The 15,271-nt window shown below is 28.6% G+C and overlaps 1 protein-coding gene across 1 annotated transcript; it reads left to right on the forward strand.

The window, feature by feature from the left end:
* Positions 1 to 14,581: 14,581 nt before the first annotated feature.
* Positions 14,582 to 15,271, forward strand: LOC150025267 (uncharacterized). Its single transcript, XM_090295187.1, has one exon. It carries the CDS (start codon positions 14,643 to 14,645, stop codon positions 15,066 to 15,068), a length of 426 nt encoding a protein of 141 aa, XP_090151313.1. The 5' UTR covers positions 14,582 to 14,642; the 3' UTR covers positions 15,069 to 15,271.

The raw sequence follows: 15,271 nt of genomic DNA on the forward strand, positions 1-15,271 counted from the left end.
TACCCTATCTCGAACTTTGTCTCTTATAAATCTCTGTCTACAGCTGTTAAAAGATTTGTTTTTTCTGTCTCATCACATATGGAGCCGCAATCCTATGCGGAAGCATCAAAACACCCATGCTGGCAGCAAGCCATGAAAGAGGAGCTAGAAGCGCTTGAAACCAATCACACATGGGTCATTACTTCTCTCCCTCTAGGTAAGACTGCCATTGGCTGCAAATGGGTATACAAAATAAAAAGGAAATCTGATGGTACCATAGAGAGGTACAAAGCCCGTCTTGTTGCCAAGGGCTACACGCAGCTGGAAGGCCTTGATTTCCTGGAAACCTTTGCACCCGTTGCCAAGCTCACTACACTTTGCCTGTTACTTGCTCTTGTCACGGCACAAAACTGGGTATTGAAGCAACTAGACGTCAACAATGTTTTCCTACATGGAGACCTAGTTGAGACTGTCTACATGAAACCTCTACCGGGTCTTCTTCCTCCTAACAGCACTCATGTTTGCAAATTACAACGTTCTTTGTATGGGCTTCGACAAGCGGGAAGGCAATGGTATGCAAAACTATCTAACTTTTTGTTGTCCCATAATTATATCTTGTCCATTGCTGATAATTCTCTGTTCTTAAAACATAAAGGCACTAACACCACTGCTCTTCTTGTGTATGTGGATGATATTGTACTCACTGGAAATGATACTGAGGAAATTGCTCGCATTACAAATCTGCTGGACCAACAGTTCAAAATAAAAAATCTTGGAGACCTCTCCTACTTCTTAGGCCTTGAGGTGGCACGCAACTCAACCGGTGTTCATCTCTGGCAGAGAAAATATACTCTGGATCTGTTGAATGATGCTGGTATGTTGGACTGTGCACCCATGCCTACTCCTATGCTCCACTCTTCTTGGCTCTCTCCAACCCAAGGTGCTCCCCTGTCTGACATAGACGCATCTGCCTACCGCTGCCTCATTGGTCGTCTTCTCTATCGCACAAACACAAGACCTGATATTACTTTTAGTGTGAACAACCTTAGTCAATTTGTAATAGCACCAACTAAAGACCATCAACAAGCTGCTTTTCGGGTTCTACGGTATCTAAAATCTGCACCAGGATCGGGTATATTCTTCCACTCTTCTAATTTCATTAAATTAAAATGTTTTAGTGATTCTGACTGAGCAATATGTCCTACTACAAGAAAATCCATTACTGGATTTTCAATCTTTTTAGGCAATTCTCTCATTGCATGGAAATCCAAGAAGCAGCAGACTATCTCAAGAAGTTCCTCAAAAGCAGAGTACAAGGCCATGGCAGCTACAACATGTGAAATCCAGTGGTTAATGTACCTTCTACAATATTTTCGGATTACCAGTGCTCAACCTGCAGTTCTCTATTGTGACAACCAATCTGCAATCTAAATAGCCAACAATCCAGTCTTCCATGAGCTTACCAAGCATATAGAGATTGACTGCCATATTGTTCGTGAAAAGGTTGCAGCTGGACTTCTCAAACTTCTTCACATTTCCTCCTCCATACAGGTTGCGGACATCCTAACCAAACCGCTTCCCCACAACATCTTTACCTTATAACATACCAAGCTGGGAATGAAGAACATTTATTCCCAGCTTGAGGGCCCATTTTCGTTTCCTTTTGGCTTTTTCAAGTGTTTTATATCAACACCACCACAGAATCTATTTTTTTTTACTTGACTGAATAATAACATAATTTTTCTATCTCTCTTTCGCTTGTTCTCTGCCTTTGTTCCTCTAAACCCTTCTTATCTTCTAGGGTTCCTTTCCCTGTCACTCTGCCTCTGTTCTTTGCTTTCTTGCCTTCTGTTTTTGGTTGATTTCTTGTGTTGCAGAAAGGACCCTAGCAGAACCTCACCACCGCATCACCACTACAGGAAACGCCACTCTCTATGGCTCTTCTTTAATTTAAAAAAAAAATAGAGAAGAAAATCAGTTTAAAACAGGAAAGGATTACTGCTTCTGAAGTTTTCCTTTTCTTCTTCCTCTATTTGCTTTGAAATTTAACCATCTACAACTAATAAATAAAGAACAAACAAAACGTTGGTATAGTATATAGAAAAGTAAAGTTAAGAACACGATGGGATACCTTCTTTACGTAATGTTATCGGGTGACCAAACCCATGATCTTTGTTTTGAAGGTGGTCTCTTGAATCTGAAATTTATAAAAAGTTAAGATGATTGTACTATCGAAAAAAATCTAAAAGAAGAAAATATAAATAAATAGCAGAGAGATAAAAGGTGATGACAAAAAGATCAGAAAATTAGATTGGAAGTAACTTTTCTGTACGATTTTATTTAAATCCATAAAATTGTTCCAAAAAAACATCTTATGATCAAGGACTTTCATCACGTACTCTCTGCCTCCTCTTGTTGAGTCTTTCTTATTCTTCTGGTCACATGTTTCAATCACAATTTCATAAGAAAAATGTCAAATTAGGGTTTCACAAATTGAAATGCACATAAAGAGAATTACTAATTGTTGTGATGGTGTTTGCAACTCCTTTTGTTAAGTATTTCCCCTCCATCTAGTCACAAACTTCAATTACAATTTCATAAGACAAATTTCAAATTAAGGTTCCACAAAAATTAATCAAAACATAGAAAGAGAAAGATAAGTGAGAATGAAAGTATGCTTTTACATGAAAGAGTAAAGAAAATGGGAAGTAGGATACAGAAAAGAAAGTGGAAAGTAAGGTGGGTAGTGGGTTTATGCATAGTGGAGGGGACCAAGTAAAGAGGAATTAAAAAGTGCTTCTTAAATAATTTTGAAAACTGTTCTTTATGAAATTACGAGGATAATTTAATAAAAGGAAAGGTTGTTATAAGAGTAAAATAGGAAAAAAAAAAAAAACTAAGCAATGATAAAGAGGATTTATAGTCTAGGATTTTGTTTCTTGCTTTTCTATTTCTTTTTTCATTTTTGCTTTTTTTTACTCATTCTAAAGCTAAATTTATCTCAATTTATAGGAATAGGACTGTGATTAGTTTAGTTGCCAAGAATTTGTCTAAGATAAAGATTGGAGTGATTTGTTGACTTTTTTTTCTTTTTCTTTTGTTTTCTTGCAGATTTTATTTTTCATAGACCTTTGAAAACTTTTTATTTTGGTTATTTATTTTTTAGAAACTGAAGTATTGGTAAGGAGAAGTGGTTTTCAACTTTGAACTAGTTTTATTAAGACAATTTCAAAATGATCTGTTCAGGTTCAACGCAATTGTCTCTGGACGTAGATTTCAACACTAATATTGGATTTTGTAGTTTTCATCATGTAAGCTGATATTTAGATAATTTTCAACAGTTTTTCTCTTCAAATTTGTATTTTATTTTCACGGGTAAGTTTGGTATGATTCTTGTGAAATAAAATTTTCATGCATAGTCTTTTCTCATTTCCTTTTCTCTTTCGCTTATGTTTGATGGATGATTTAATCCTTTCCTGCTTGAATTACTTTGTGTTTGAGTGCTGAATTGCACTGGCATTGTTACTTTTGATTAATATTTTGATTTGATCAAATTTTTGAATTTAATAATAACATAATCTTTCCTGACCCAAACATTTAAGCAAAATGTGCACATTTTGATATTATGTAGAACTAATACTAAGAGTTTTCTATGTTGAAAAATGGTATTTCTAATAAGAATGTTATATACTTATCTTGATAAACAATAACCAAATAAAATTATTGTTGACAAAGATCTCACAAAATTCAGAAGTAGTTGCTTTACCACCTGCATGGACTTAGATGGTAAGGACTACTGTCCTGAAACAAATAATTATATGATCAACACCTGCTTTTGGGAGGATTTGTGTTTAGCAATTTAGGACAATAATATGTCAGTTAAGTAAGTGTGTTGGGTTAAATTTCTGAAATATATTAGATGGTGGATAATTTAAAATTTAATCTTTTAATTGCTATAACTGCATTTAATCGAAAACACTCAAAAAAAAAAAAATACTAATTTACAATATATGTACCATGTACCTATGAATATTTATATTTTTATTATTATTTTACTAGTACATATTTCCTATTTTTATCATTTATATATATATTTATATTTACTATTAAAATTTAATTAAATAAATATTAATATAAACTAAAAAACACATAAATTATCTATGTGAAAAAACATAGTCAACATAATAGTTTTATATACAAATGTCATGTAATATGGTAAATTTACAAATATAATGTAATTTACAAATGTAATTTACAAATATCATGCAATTTACAAATGTAATGCAATATGGTAAATTTACAAATGTAATACAATTTACATAGCAAACAATAGTTAATCATGAATTTGGTGTCTTAAAAAGTTTAATAATAAAATATAAATTTGATATAATATATATATATATATATATAATTAAAAATATATTTAATTTAATATATATATATGACTTTTTCATACGTTCTTTTATTTCATTTTCATATAAAATAAAATATATAAAAAAAGTATTTTTCTAATGTATAAAATTGTCATTTTAAAATATTTTCTTATAGTAATTTTTATTTAATATTTTTCTCATGTTCTTTATAATATAATACAAATATGAATTATCTATATATAATATAATTAAAAATACATCTAATTTAATATATATATATATATGACTTTTTTTTATTAAAACTTAGTATATAATTAAAATATCCGTTTTTAAAATTTATATAATAAATAGAACGTGTGAATAAATAATATATTTATATATATAAGATTTTTTTTTTTAATTAATAGAATGATCAATTAATTTAAAATTTAATTTATATCTATTTTTTTATTGTAGTACTTTTAGTTTCTATTAAATAGCTTACATGATTTTTTTTTCAATATTATTTTAAAATGGATAAATAAATTTTACGAAATTATAAAGTAAAAATTAAATAAATTTTAATTATGAAAGTATATTATTTACAATACACAAATATCAAATTTATTTTTATAAAATAAAATAAGAAAATGAATTATTTTATCAATTTTGGAATAACATTATTACAAGAGGAAACATTGACATTAAAGCTTCATAGGAAGACTAGACTTAGGAGTGATTCCATGTAGGTTAACAACAAAGCATGCTATATTCTTATATTTGTTTTGTCTGAAAATAAATATAAGAAAGTTTGTTGGTTGAAGACAACTAAGGAGATATATGACACTTAGTAAACTATAAGGGAAATGAGATGTACATTTAAAGAATGTTGTCACTTTAACATGTCAATATGAGTATTTCACCATGAAGGATGGTGAATCTATTGGAAGAATGCAAATTCTTTTAAATGGTATAGACGTTCTAGGGAAGTGCTTTTCAAAATCCCAAATAAAGTTAAAGTTACTTGATAGCTTGCCTAAAGTTATTCACGAAGTTTGAGACCTAAAGAAGTTTATGAATGATGAGCTTTTGTAATCGTAAGAGTTCATGAAGAGCATCTCCAAAACTGAGACCAAAAAGAGACCTCGACAACATTTGACAAAAGTCTCCATCAAAGCACCTATAGAGAAAACATAGAGAAACTATAACACTTAAGGCTTTAGAAAAATAGAATAATATTTTTGGAGTTAATATCACCAATCTCAATGAAGTTTAAGCACATGCTTAAGAAAAAAAGAAAACAAAATGAAATATTTGCCAAAAATAATGAAGACTTCATCAAGAAGAATAAAGATGAAGAAAGGCAAGAAGTTATCTGTTATGAATGCACAAAAAACTATGACACATGAGGATAGAATGCCCTAAGCTCAAGAAAAAACCAAGAATTAAAAATAAGATTTCGATGGCTACATGGAAGATTACTCAAAATCTTATTGAAGGTTAGATGTTGAGCAAACCAATCTTTGTATTATGGTATACGCTAAAAATGAGGTACATATTAGTCCTGATCTTTCTTTAGAAACATCATTTTACTCATCCCTCTCATCATTTAATGAAGAGGAAGAAGAAGATCTCTCCTACAAAGATCATCTCAATAGTCATTACAACATCTTTGAGCACTATTTTCAGCCCAAACAAAATATAAAGATTTATTCATTCAAAATCAAAAAGCTAAAAAAGGATCCATTATCAACTAAAAAAAAGATGTCTTGCTTATAACCGATGTATGAAGTAGATGTAAAGAAAACAAAATCTCTTTAAAGAAAATTATAATGTTGTAAACATGACTTTACAGATTTTGTTGAGAGCTCCAAAGCTCTAAATCTTCTTTTCTCAAATGCTAAACATATATCTAACAAGTATGGTTTAGGGTATGACCTAAGGAGTAAAAGTTTGTTAAGAAAAACACTAAGGCTAATTGCCATCATTGTGGTAAATATGAACACCCCAGTATCAAATGTAAACACTCCACCTAAGACTATTAAGAAAGGACCCAAAAGAATTTAGGTACCAAAAGAACTTATAATTCTTATTGCATGTGTGTTTTCTGGAAAGAGGTCAAGGACTAAGTTGGTTTTTGAATAGTGTATGCTTGTGACAAATTAAAAACACAAAGATTACATTCCTAACTTAAAGCAACATGACAAAGGCAAAGTAACCTTTGGAGTCATCAAAACAAGAAAAATCTCTAAATTTGGGTACTATAGGTATGTTTGTTTTCCCTTGTCTCTATTAAAAACATGCTTTTTGATGAAGGACTCAATTATAATGAATTATACTTGAAAATTTTGAAAGTTCTCTAAAATGTAAATGAAAGTTTGTACAAAACATAGAAAACTAGGAATAACTAGGAATTATAAGAGTTGCAAAATCTGAAATTATAAAAACTAATTTTAACTAACTCCAAACTAATTTTACAAGTCCTTATATATAGTATATTATATTACAGAAGTAGTGTAAGGCCCATACAAATTCAAAGGAGAAAGGTCAAGTCATTTGAAGATTGTTTTGAACTTGTTGACTTTTAGTTCTATACATATCTGCTCAATGCACATAACTTCAGTTTAACAAATTACCATTTAATCAGTCTCACACTCTCTAGAGCAAATTCACTAGCACATTTTCATTTACTAAGCGCACAGTCAGTTAATTCTATTATTTGAAAATTGAATATTCGTTAAATGGATTTGTTTTGTGTTAAACAAAATTTCACAGTTTGAAAGCTTTTTTTACCAGAATTGGATCTTCATCCACCTTTACAAATAAAATTAATTGATATTAGTGAAAATGTACATAATTAAAATCATTTCTAATGAATTCTTCTTTTATGACTCATTTACAAAAACTAAATTAAGAACGAGCATTTATACAAAAAAATAATGGTAAACAATCTAACTAACTATGTTAAAAGCGTGCATAAAATGTGTTTATCATTAGCTTTATCGATATACATTATGTTAGAGAAAATTCCAACACCTATAATTTTGATTAAGTGCTAAAAAGCCAAAACATACAACATGGTAATATTTCATTAGTAAGACAAGTATTTGTTCAAAAACAAATCATGTAGAGGATAAACATCGTGACACTCATAAGATACACACATAGTGTTAAGATAACATAATACTTCTCAAATATGTATATGTTTAATCTATATGGTAGGGAATGTTTGTTTCTTATTTCTAATCAATAAGATATGAAAAAAGCTTGCATCACATCAACAATCTCTTGAACCCGAGCTAAATTTGCTTTGCTTCAACAACTCCCAAGTGTTTGCTTTGTTAACCTAGAAAAGTTTGTCTACTTCGTATAGCTTTGTGCTTTACATAATTTCAATCTAAAACATTTTTTTAAGGAGAGATAAGTACATCTAGTTGTCAGGATGTTGCTTAAAAAATAGAACAACATTTAATGCATGTATGGAGTGCATTTAACACATCTTTTACGTCCAAGTTCATCAAACGCAAGGAAGATGTTCAAATGAGTTTGGAGTTTCTCAATAGTCAGAGTAGGATTTGCAACAACTCTTTTCTTACACACCTATATAAAGTCTTTCATTAAGAAGAAGAATAAGTGAAGTTTAGATTGCAAAAGTGATAAAATGTTGTCAAAATATTTGTGTGCCCTAAAATAGCTTTGTAAAAACACTGTTGTAACAAACTAGAATAGAGTATTTAACCTTGTAAACGTTAAAAGACGTAATCTCTTCCTAGTGAACAAACCTCATGATCTTTTGATCATAACCCACACAATTTTTGTCCTAGCTAATAATGGCTTCTTGTTAAATAATATTGGGGTTTTAGTCAGAAGTGACTAGTTGTTAAAAAATAATTGACAGTAAGAATAACTACATTTCAAAAAAAAAAAAACTCATACAAGTTAGCCATAAGTGGATACAAGCTGAAAGAATACTCGTTTTTATCTTGTAATGATAGTTGTGGAACTCAATCAGTTGATTGAAAACTAGGTATAGTCTACAATATTAGACGAACCAATATAAAAACATTTTAAATAATTTCTTCCTTTACATACATTACCTTATTATGAGTAGTTAGGCTCTATATTGGCTACACTATAAAGATCATATATCTCTAATGGAGTAGGTTGTGCTTGTGTTAGGATATTCTTTGAAGTTCTTGGTTATTTATAGATAGTCTTCTTAAGTATCCAATATTCTATTAGAGTCATTTTGTCAAGATATTGATTGTTTAAAGCTTCAATATTTTTGTGTTTTTGGATGAGTTAAGTGATGTTTCTTTATAAGACACCCAAACTTGATCATCTAAAAATAGTTAATGCGACTTTTTAAGCTCTTGTTTGGTTTTCATTTAGTCTAGAATTACTTGTTAGTTATTAAAAATGCATCTAGTGAAAGACATGCTACACTAGTTTGTACTAGGAGCAATCTTAGGTTAGTTCATACTTGATAAACTCATATTGAAACTTAGTATTATTTATCATTATCCAAACTTAGGGTAAATTATTGTCAAATGTGTAAAGTTGTGTCTAATCATCTATACCTTAACAAGTAAGACGTACCTAAGTTGAGCAAATGGAGGAAGATTATTGGAAAATAAAATTAGAGAAAGGAAAAGCTACAAAATTGCGGGAGTAGGATTTCATCAATAGTTGAAAATAAAAATGAGACAAAAACTCTAAATAGTGAACTTTCAATGTGTTTTCGACAAAGTGATGCTCCTGTCCCAAAATACCATTTCCTTGAATGCATGTGTTTGGTGAAAGAAGTATTGGTTGCGGAAGTGTTGTAACATTTCAAAATTATTAAAATTCTTTATTATAGGTCATTAAGTCACATTTCTTCACATGATTTCTCATGAAAATAAACATTAAATGTATTAATAATATTGATCATAAATACGAATTCTTAATACTAAATCAAATAAAGACATTGCATTCAAATACATTATAAATTCACATAATGTTAATTCTCTTTCATAAAGGTTAATCCTCAATAACTTTATCGTAAAAGGTTGATCTAATCAAACATGTTCATCTCTAAAAAGGAGAGTTAATAATCTATTTATTTAAATAAATTACTTATTCAACTTCTAAATTTAAAAATATTATAAATTATACAACCTTCAAGATACTGAGATCAAGTATACTAGTACTGAAGTACTTGAATATGTATCTAATAGTTCAATATTCAACAGCTCGATTGATTGAATAGTTTACTTAGAATCCAAATTTGATAATAAAGTATTTATTAATTAAAAACACAAACTACAACAACTAAACTTTTTGTTTTATTGTTGATATTTGTTCACTTATACCTTCAAAACATATCAATATACACCATTATTTAAGAGAGTGTTTATCTAATTCTTTTCATTTTTTTTTATCATTATCATTTCAAAATGTTGTTACTATCTTAAACGTGTAAAATTTGCTCTAGGTGGACCTTGATTTAATACTTGAGTAGAGATTATTTTCATAGCCCACAAGCTCAATAAAAAAATCCATTTCTTCCATAGACCGTCCAACGATATTTAATATATAAATATATATAAAGCATGCGTTATTATTTAAATATATATAATTATAACTTTATAGTGATTTTAAAAGAAGAAAGAATTCCTTCAAATGCGACTCCGTAGTGGCCTCATTGAATACCTCACCATGCATGGTTCCACGCCATTCAGAACTTAAGACTAAATTATAAGTGGGATGTTCATGGTTGTAAATGTGTCACACGTGTTAGTGGGGCCACTCCAAATGAGAAACGCAAGAACATTGTACACTTCATTATGCCTCCAACTAACTTCACCTATGAAGTGGTCAATTCTCATAACCTAAAAAATAATTCCATCTTTATCTGCGGTTAGAAAATATTAATATATTTTCTAATATAAAAAATATTTCTATTAGGAAGATGGGACTTAGAGAACTATTGAAGACTTGTCTTCTTCCTTCCTTCAAGCAGGTTGCTAAAGCTTCAGTGTGATCCTGGTTTCTCAGTCTCAGGTGGATGTCAAATGGAAGAGGTACCTAAGGCACTTCGACGCTCAAGTCAGTAAAGAGGGTATTCGACACTCGGTTCTGTACAGTAGTAATGACATACTTTTCTTCTTGGAATGTGCGTTATTTATATTATTTTAATGGACTTACCTTATTGGGTCTGATTAGTAGAATGAATCACACTCATGATTGCATTACCTAATTCTTAATGATAGTTTAACTTCACTGACCTTGGTTTGAGCGTTAATGGTTAAGTGTATCGATCGCTCTGACCGTCCGTGAAAGGTCTTAGTCAGAAAGATGGAGTCTCGGTTAGCTCGGTCGGTCCATACCAGTACAAAAAAAATTCTATTATATTTATAATAAAATGGCATTCATTTTCTTAAGTTTTTCATAAAATAACATTTACGTCTATTTAAAAAATAATCGTTCGATAAAATCAATTGAAAATTGTAAAATATTTTTTTTCATAATTTTCAGATAAATAAAATTAATTAAAATTTATTAAAATAATAAGATTATTTTTATTTTATTAATTTTTTAAAAATGGGTGTTTAATTGGAACTATAGCGATTTTAATTTTTGAAATAAAAGTTAAATATCCAACATGGAGCGCAATGCGGCTACACATGAGACCACCAAGGTTGACTCAACCACTTGTTTTCCCATTACACTTACAGTGGCTGGGATCACGACACGTATAAAACATAATCATATCATCTTTGCATTTGGTCACCAATATCATATTACATTCTTTTTTTTTCTTAATCACAACTATATTCACATTTTTATTTTGTTTTATTCTAGGAGGAATTTATGTTCTTCCCCTTTCCTAAACCTAACTTCGGTGACCTAATTCATATATCCCTTAAAAAAATTTAAATTGTTCAGTTACATGTAATTTGCAACCCAATTTTTAAAAAAAACATAGATATATTAATAATGATGTACCATATTATAAAACTGAGAAATAAATATTTTTTTTAAACAAGAAAATTTTAAAATTATATTAAAATGATATATATCAAATATAATATATGGTATAAAAAACGTCTTTTGAGAACTTGGCAATATCTTTATTTAAAATATAATAAGAAGTATATATCTTAATAAAGGAGTTACCTATCAAATATATGAAGAAAGTTGGTCGAAGATGTTATACGAATATATAAAATAGTTAAATTTTTGTACAATAGATGTGACTCTATGTAGGAAAATGGACCTTTGGTGCTGACTTTCATGAAAAGATAAGATAAGATAAGTAACTTCTCAAAAGTGTATATAAGATATTTTAAAAGTAATTTGAATGTAAAAAATTACATTATACTAAAGTTTTGTAACTTTGAGAATAGTATATAAGAAAATTAATGTTAATGCCTTTTTATTAATTTTTAAATATTTTATTTTATTTTACTCTTAATAATTGTCTTTTTTTTTCATTTACATTATTTGATCTTTATTTATTCTTCCACTTACATTTATTGGTTACTTATTCTTATATTTATATTTCTTATTCATCAATCTTTCAAAGCACTCATTTACAGAACTTTTATAATATTATAGAATATTTCTTTCATCAAAGTTTTTTTCCATTTTTAGTAATCTTTAAAAAATTATTTATTATAAAAACTTCATATTTTTTAAGTTTTAAATCCAAGGTTGTTTTCATTTTATATAATGAAGTACATTTATCAAAAAGGCGAACTTATATAGGTATTGATAAAAATGATATTATAATAGAATCGACTTGTTTCTTTTTTTTGGAATTAATTATCTTTGATATAGTTTAACAAACTTTAACTGAAAATTAAGTATAATTACTAGTCAAATAAACGGAAATTTAAAACTATTTTATTTATTTTCTTTAAAGTTTTATTAATCAATTTTAAAATTTTCATCAAAGATTCCTATATTATATTCAAAGTCTCACTATATATGTTTTTACTTATTAAATTTTGAAGTGACTTTTGTTTTTTCAAATTAAAAATTTCTTTCAATTCTTTAAATTTTAATAAAAATGTCTCTAAACATTCAACTTAAAAAACTAAAATAAATTTTTTACTTTCTCAAACTTGAAATTTTTAAAACAATTTTTAAAAAATATTTTATATCCTTAAATCTAGTGAATTAAAACATTATATATATTTTTTAATTTGATTGACTATTGATTTTTTTTTTAATTTGGAGTAATAAAATTAAATTCATTCTAAACTTTATGAAATCCTTATATATTTTTATCTATATAAAATATTTATTTATAATTTTAACCATATTTATATATTCATTATTACAAACATTAATTTTATTGCATAACATACCATCTCTAGTAAATTTAATTCTTTGTAATTTAAAAAGTTTGAATGTAGTATACATCATAATTAAATATTATCCAACTAAATAGAGACAAAAATAGAAGTTGGTACAATGCTTTGCTCAAACATGCATTTATCTAAATTATCATATATAATATGATCCCACCACCACCCACACACAGCACCTTGTCTATATATATATATATATATATATAAACCTTAAATTATTAATCTAATCATTATGCGTTTCGAAATTATGAGTTACAAATGTATTTTAGTTGTGTATTATGATATTTAAAATATATAAGTGTAACATTTAAAAAAAATGATAATAATGAATATATATTAAATTGAAAAATATAATATATATTTTTTGTAAAACTAATATTAATTTAATTAATAAAATAATGGATGGGGATTTCGTTATTTTAAAAGTAATACTATATAATCTTATAAAAGAATTCTAGATAAAGTTATTGTTTTAATAAATCTAACATGTACTAAAGTTTCATTATTCAATTGTTAGATTGTTTCTTCTTATTGAGCAGATTAATTTTCAAGATTTTATAATATTTTACTAAAATTTCAACTTATCATGAGTGAATGTAAATTTTCTATATATGCTATTCGAATCTAGAGACTTCTATGTTGTGCCTTTTTCTAAAACTTTTATTTACAAAGATAAATAATTTAAAGTACAACTCGTTAAAAACTGGGACAATGAAGAGAAAACTTTGAAAATATAAATAACTAGATATTGATGAAAAAAATTTATAAATTTCAATATAAGTTTAAATTTAAAGTAAAAGGAAACTTAAAAATAATTAATAATCTAATAACTCTTTAATATGTAAAATAATTTCTGAAAATGTTATAACTAACGCATGTATATATGATGAAAAAATTACTTCGTATTTATTATTGAAATTTTAAATACATAATATAAAAATTGGAGAATAGTGGAGATTATAGAATAGACCGTGATATATTAATATTTAGCAGCTGAATTAATAGCAAATTACACTAGCAATATGGATAAATAATTATTAATTAGTTGATGTTATTTCCCTTTTTTCACGTATAAACATTTCACACATAGAAAAAATCCCACAAAATGAGTTAGATAAAATTACCCCAATTTTGTTAATGATAATGAAAATAAAGCAAATAAAAATAAAATAAATAAATCAATAATATATGCAGAGAGGAAGAAATTAAACGTGTGCAATTATCCTTCTCCATAAATGATAAACATTTTTCAGATAACTTTCCTAAAAATTCCATTGGAAAACAAAAACTTCATAATTTTTTATAAATGATACCACTCATTAAATTTCAGTATCTTACTTAACCTGGTAATACATCTCCATAAGACAAATTTGAACCTTATGAACTACGTAATTAGTAGATGCAAAGATATCAAGAACAAAAACTATTGAGAAAAAAAAATCATTCACACCCACGTGTACTCACCATATTTTTTATTATAAAAAATCACTTATAAGATTTAAAGTTTATAATCTTATCCAAATTGATTAGTTATTAAACTGATCTTAATGGATATATAAAAATTAGTTATTAAATATATAATTTCTGTTTAGAAAGGTTGTATAATGTGTGATTATTTTAGTCAAATTTGATTTTTTTACAAGTAAAAGGATTTGACCACCAAAATAATCATTTGAAGATTAATTTCACAACAAAATGAATATTTAATCTGAATTAATTTAAAAACAATTACATATATTAAAAACATCTCTAGACTAAAATAAACATTTATTATTATGATAAAAAAAAGCGGTTAAATTAAAAAAAAAGTTTATCATTTAAGATTGAATATTTGACCAGGGTTATTTATATTCAAAGGAAGCGGAGACTCTGGGAGCTTATAAATACCCCAAAACATTTTCACATTTCTCCACGAAACTGAAACTCTTGTTATTCTCTTCCTTTTTCGGCGATGGACTCGACGAAGCAACAAGCGCAGAAGTTCCTGGTGGCGGTGACGGCGGTGCTGGCAGTACTGGCGAAGCGGGCGAGCCGGCTGCCACGGAAGCTGAAGGCAGTGGCGCCGCCGAAGGAGGAGTGGAGGATCGAGCTGCGGTCGCCGAAGAAGCTTCTGAGCAACATAAGCGGCAAAAAGCTGCCGTTTCTGCCGAAGAGGTGCAAGAAGAAGCGCGGCGAGGAGGATTGGGGGAAGGGCGGGGTGTGGCAGAAGACGATCCTGATGGGGGACAAGTGCGAGCCGTTGGATTTCTCGGGCGTAATCTATTACGATAGTAACGGGAAACAGGTGAACGAGATGCCTCTAAGGTCGCCACGCTCAAGTCCCGCGCCCGGGTATTACTTCATCCGCCACCGGGAACAGCGCGACCACCACCCCTGAACTCTTTTCCGCCGTGTGGTTTTTAAAGTGGGATCGAAAATTTGTATAGAACATCTGAAAGTTGGAGATTTGGATGTTTATTGTTTAGATAAATAATCTAGTCTCTTTTAATCTATGTTTTAGATTTAAATTTCCCTTTGCCCCTTTTCCTCCATGAAAATGGTGGGTGAATGAAATTTTTACAACTTTTTCTTTACTATTAA

This window comes from Phaseolus vulgaris, chromosome 9, assembly GCF_051622355.1.
Source record: "Phaseolus vulgaris cultivar YP4 chromosome 9, ASM5162235v1, whole genome shotgun sequence".
NCBI lineage: Eukaryota > Viridiplantae > Streptophyta > Magnoliopsida > Fabales > Fabaceae > Phaseolus > Phaseolus vulgaris.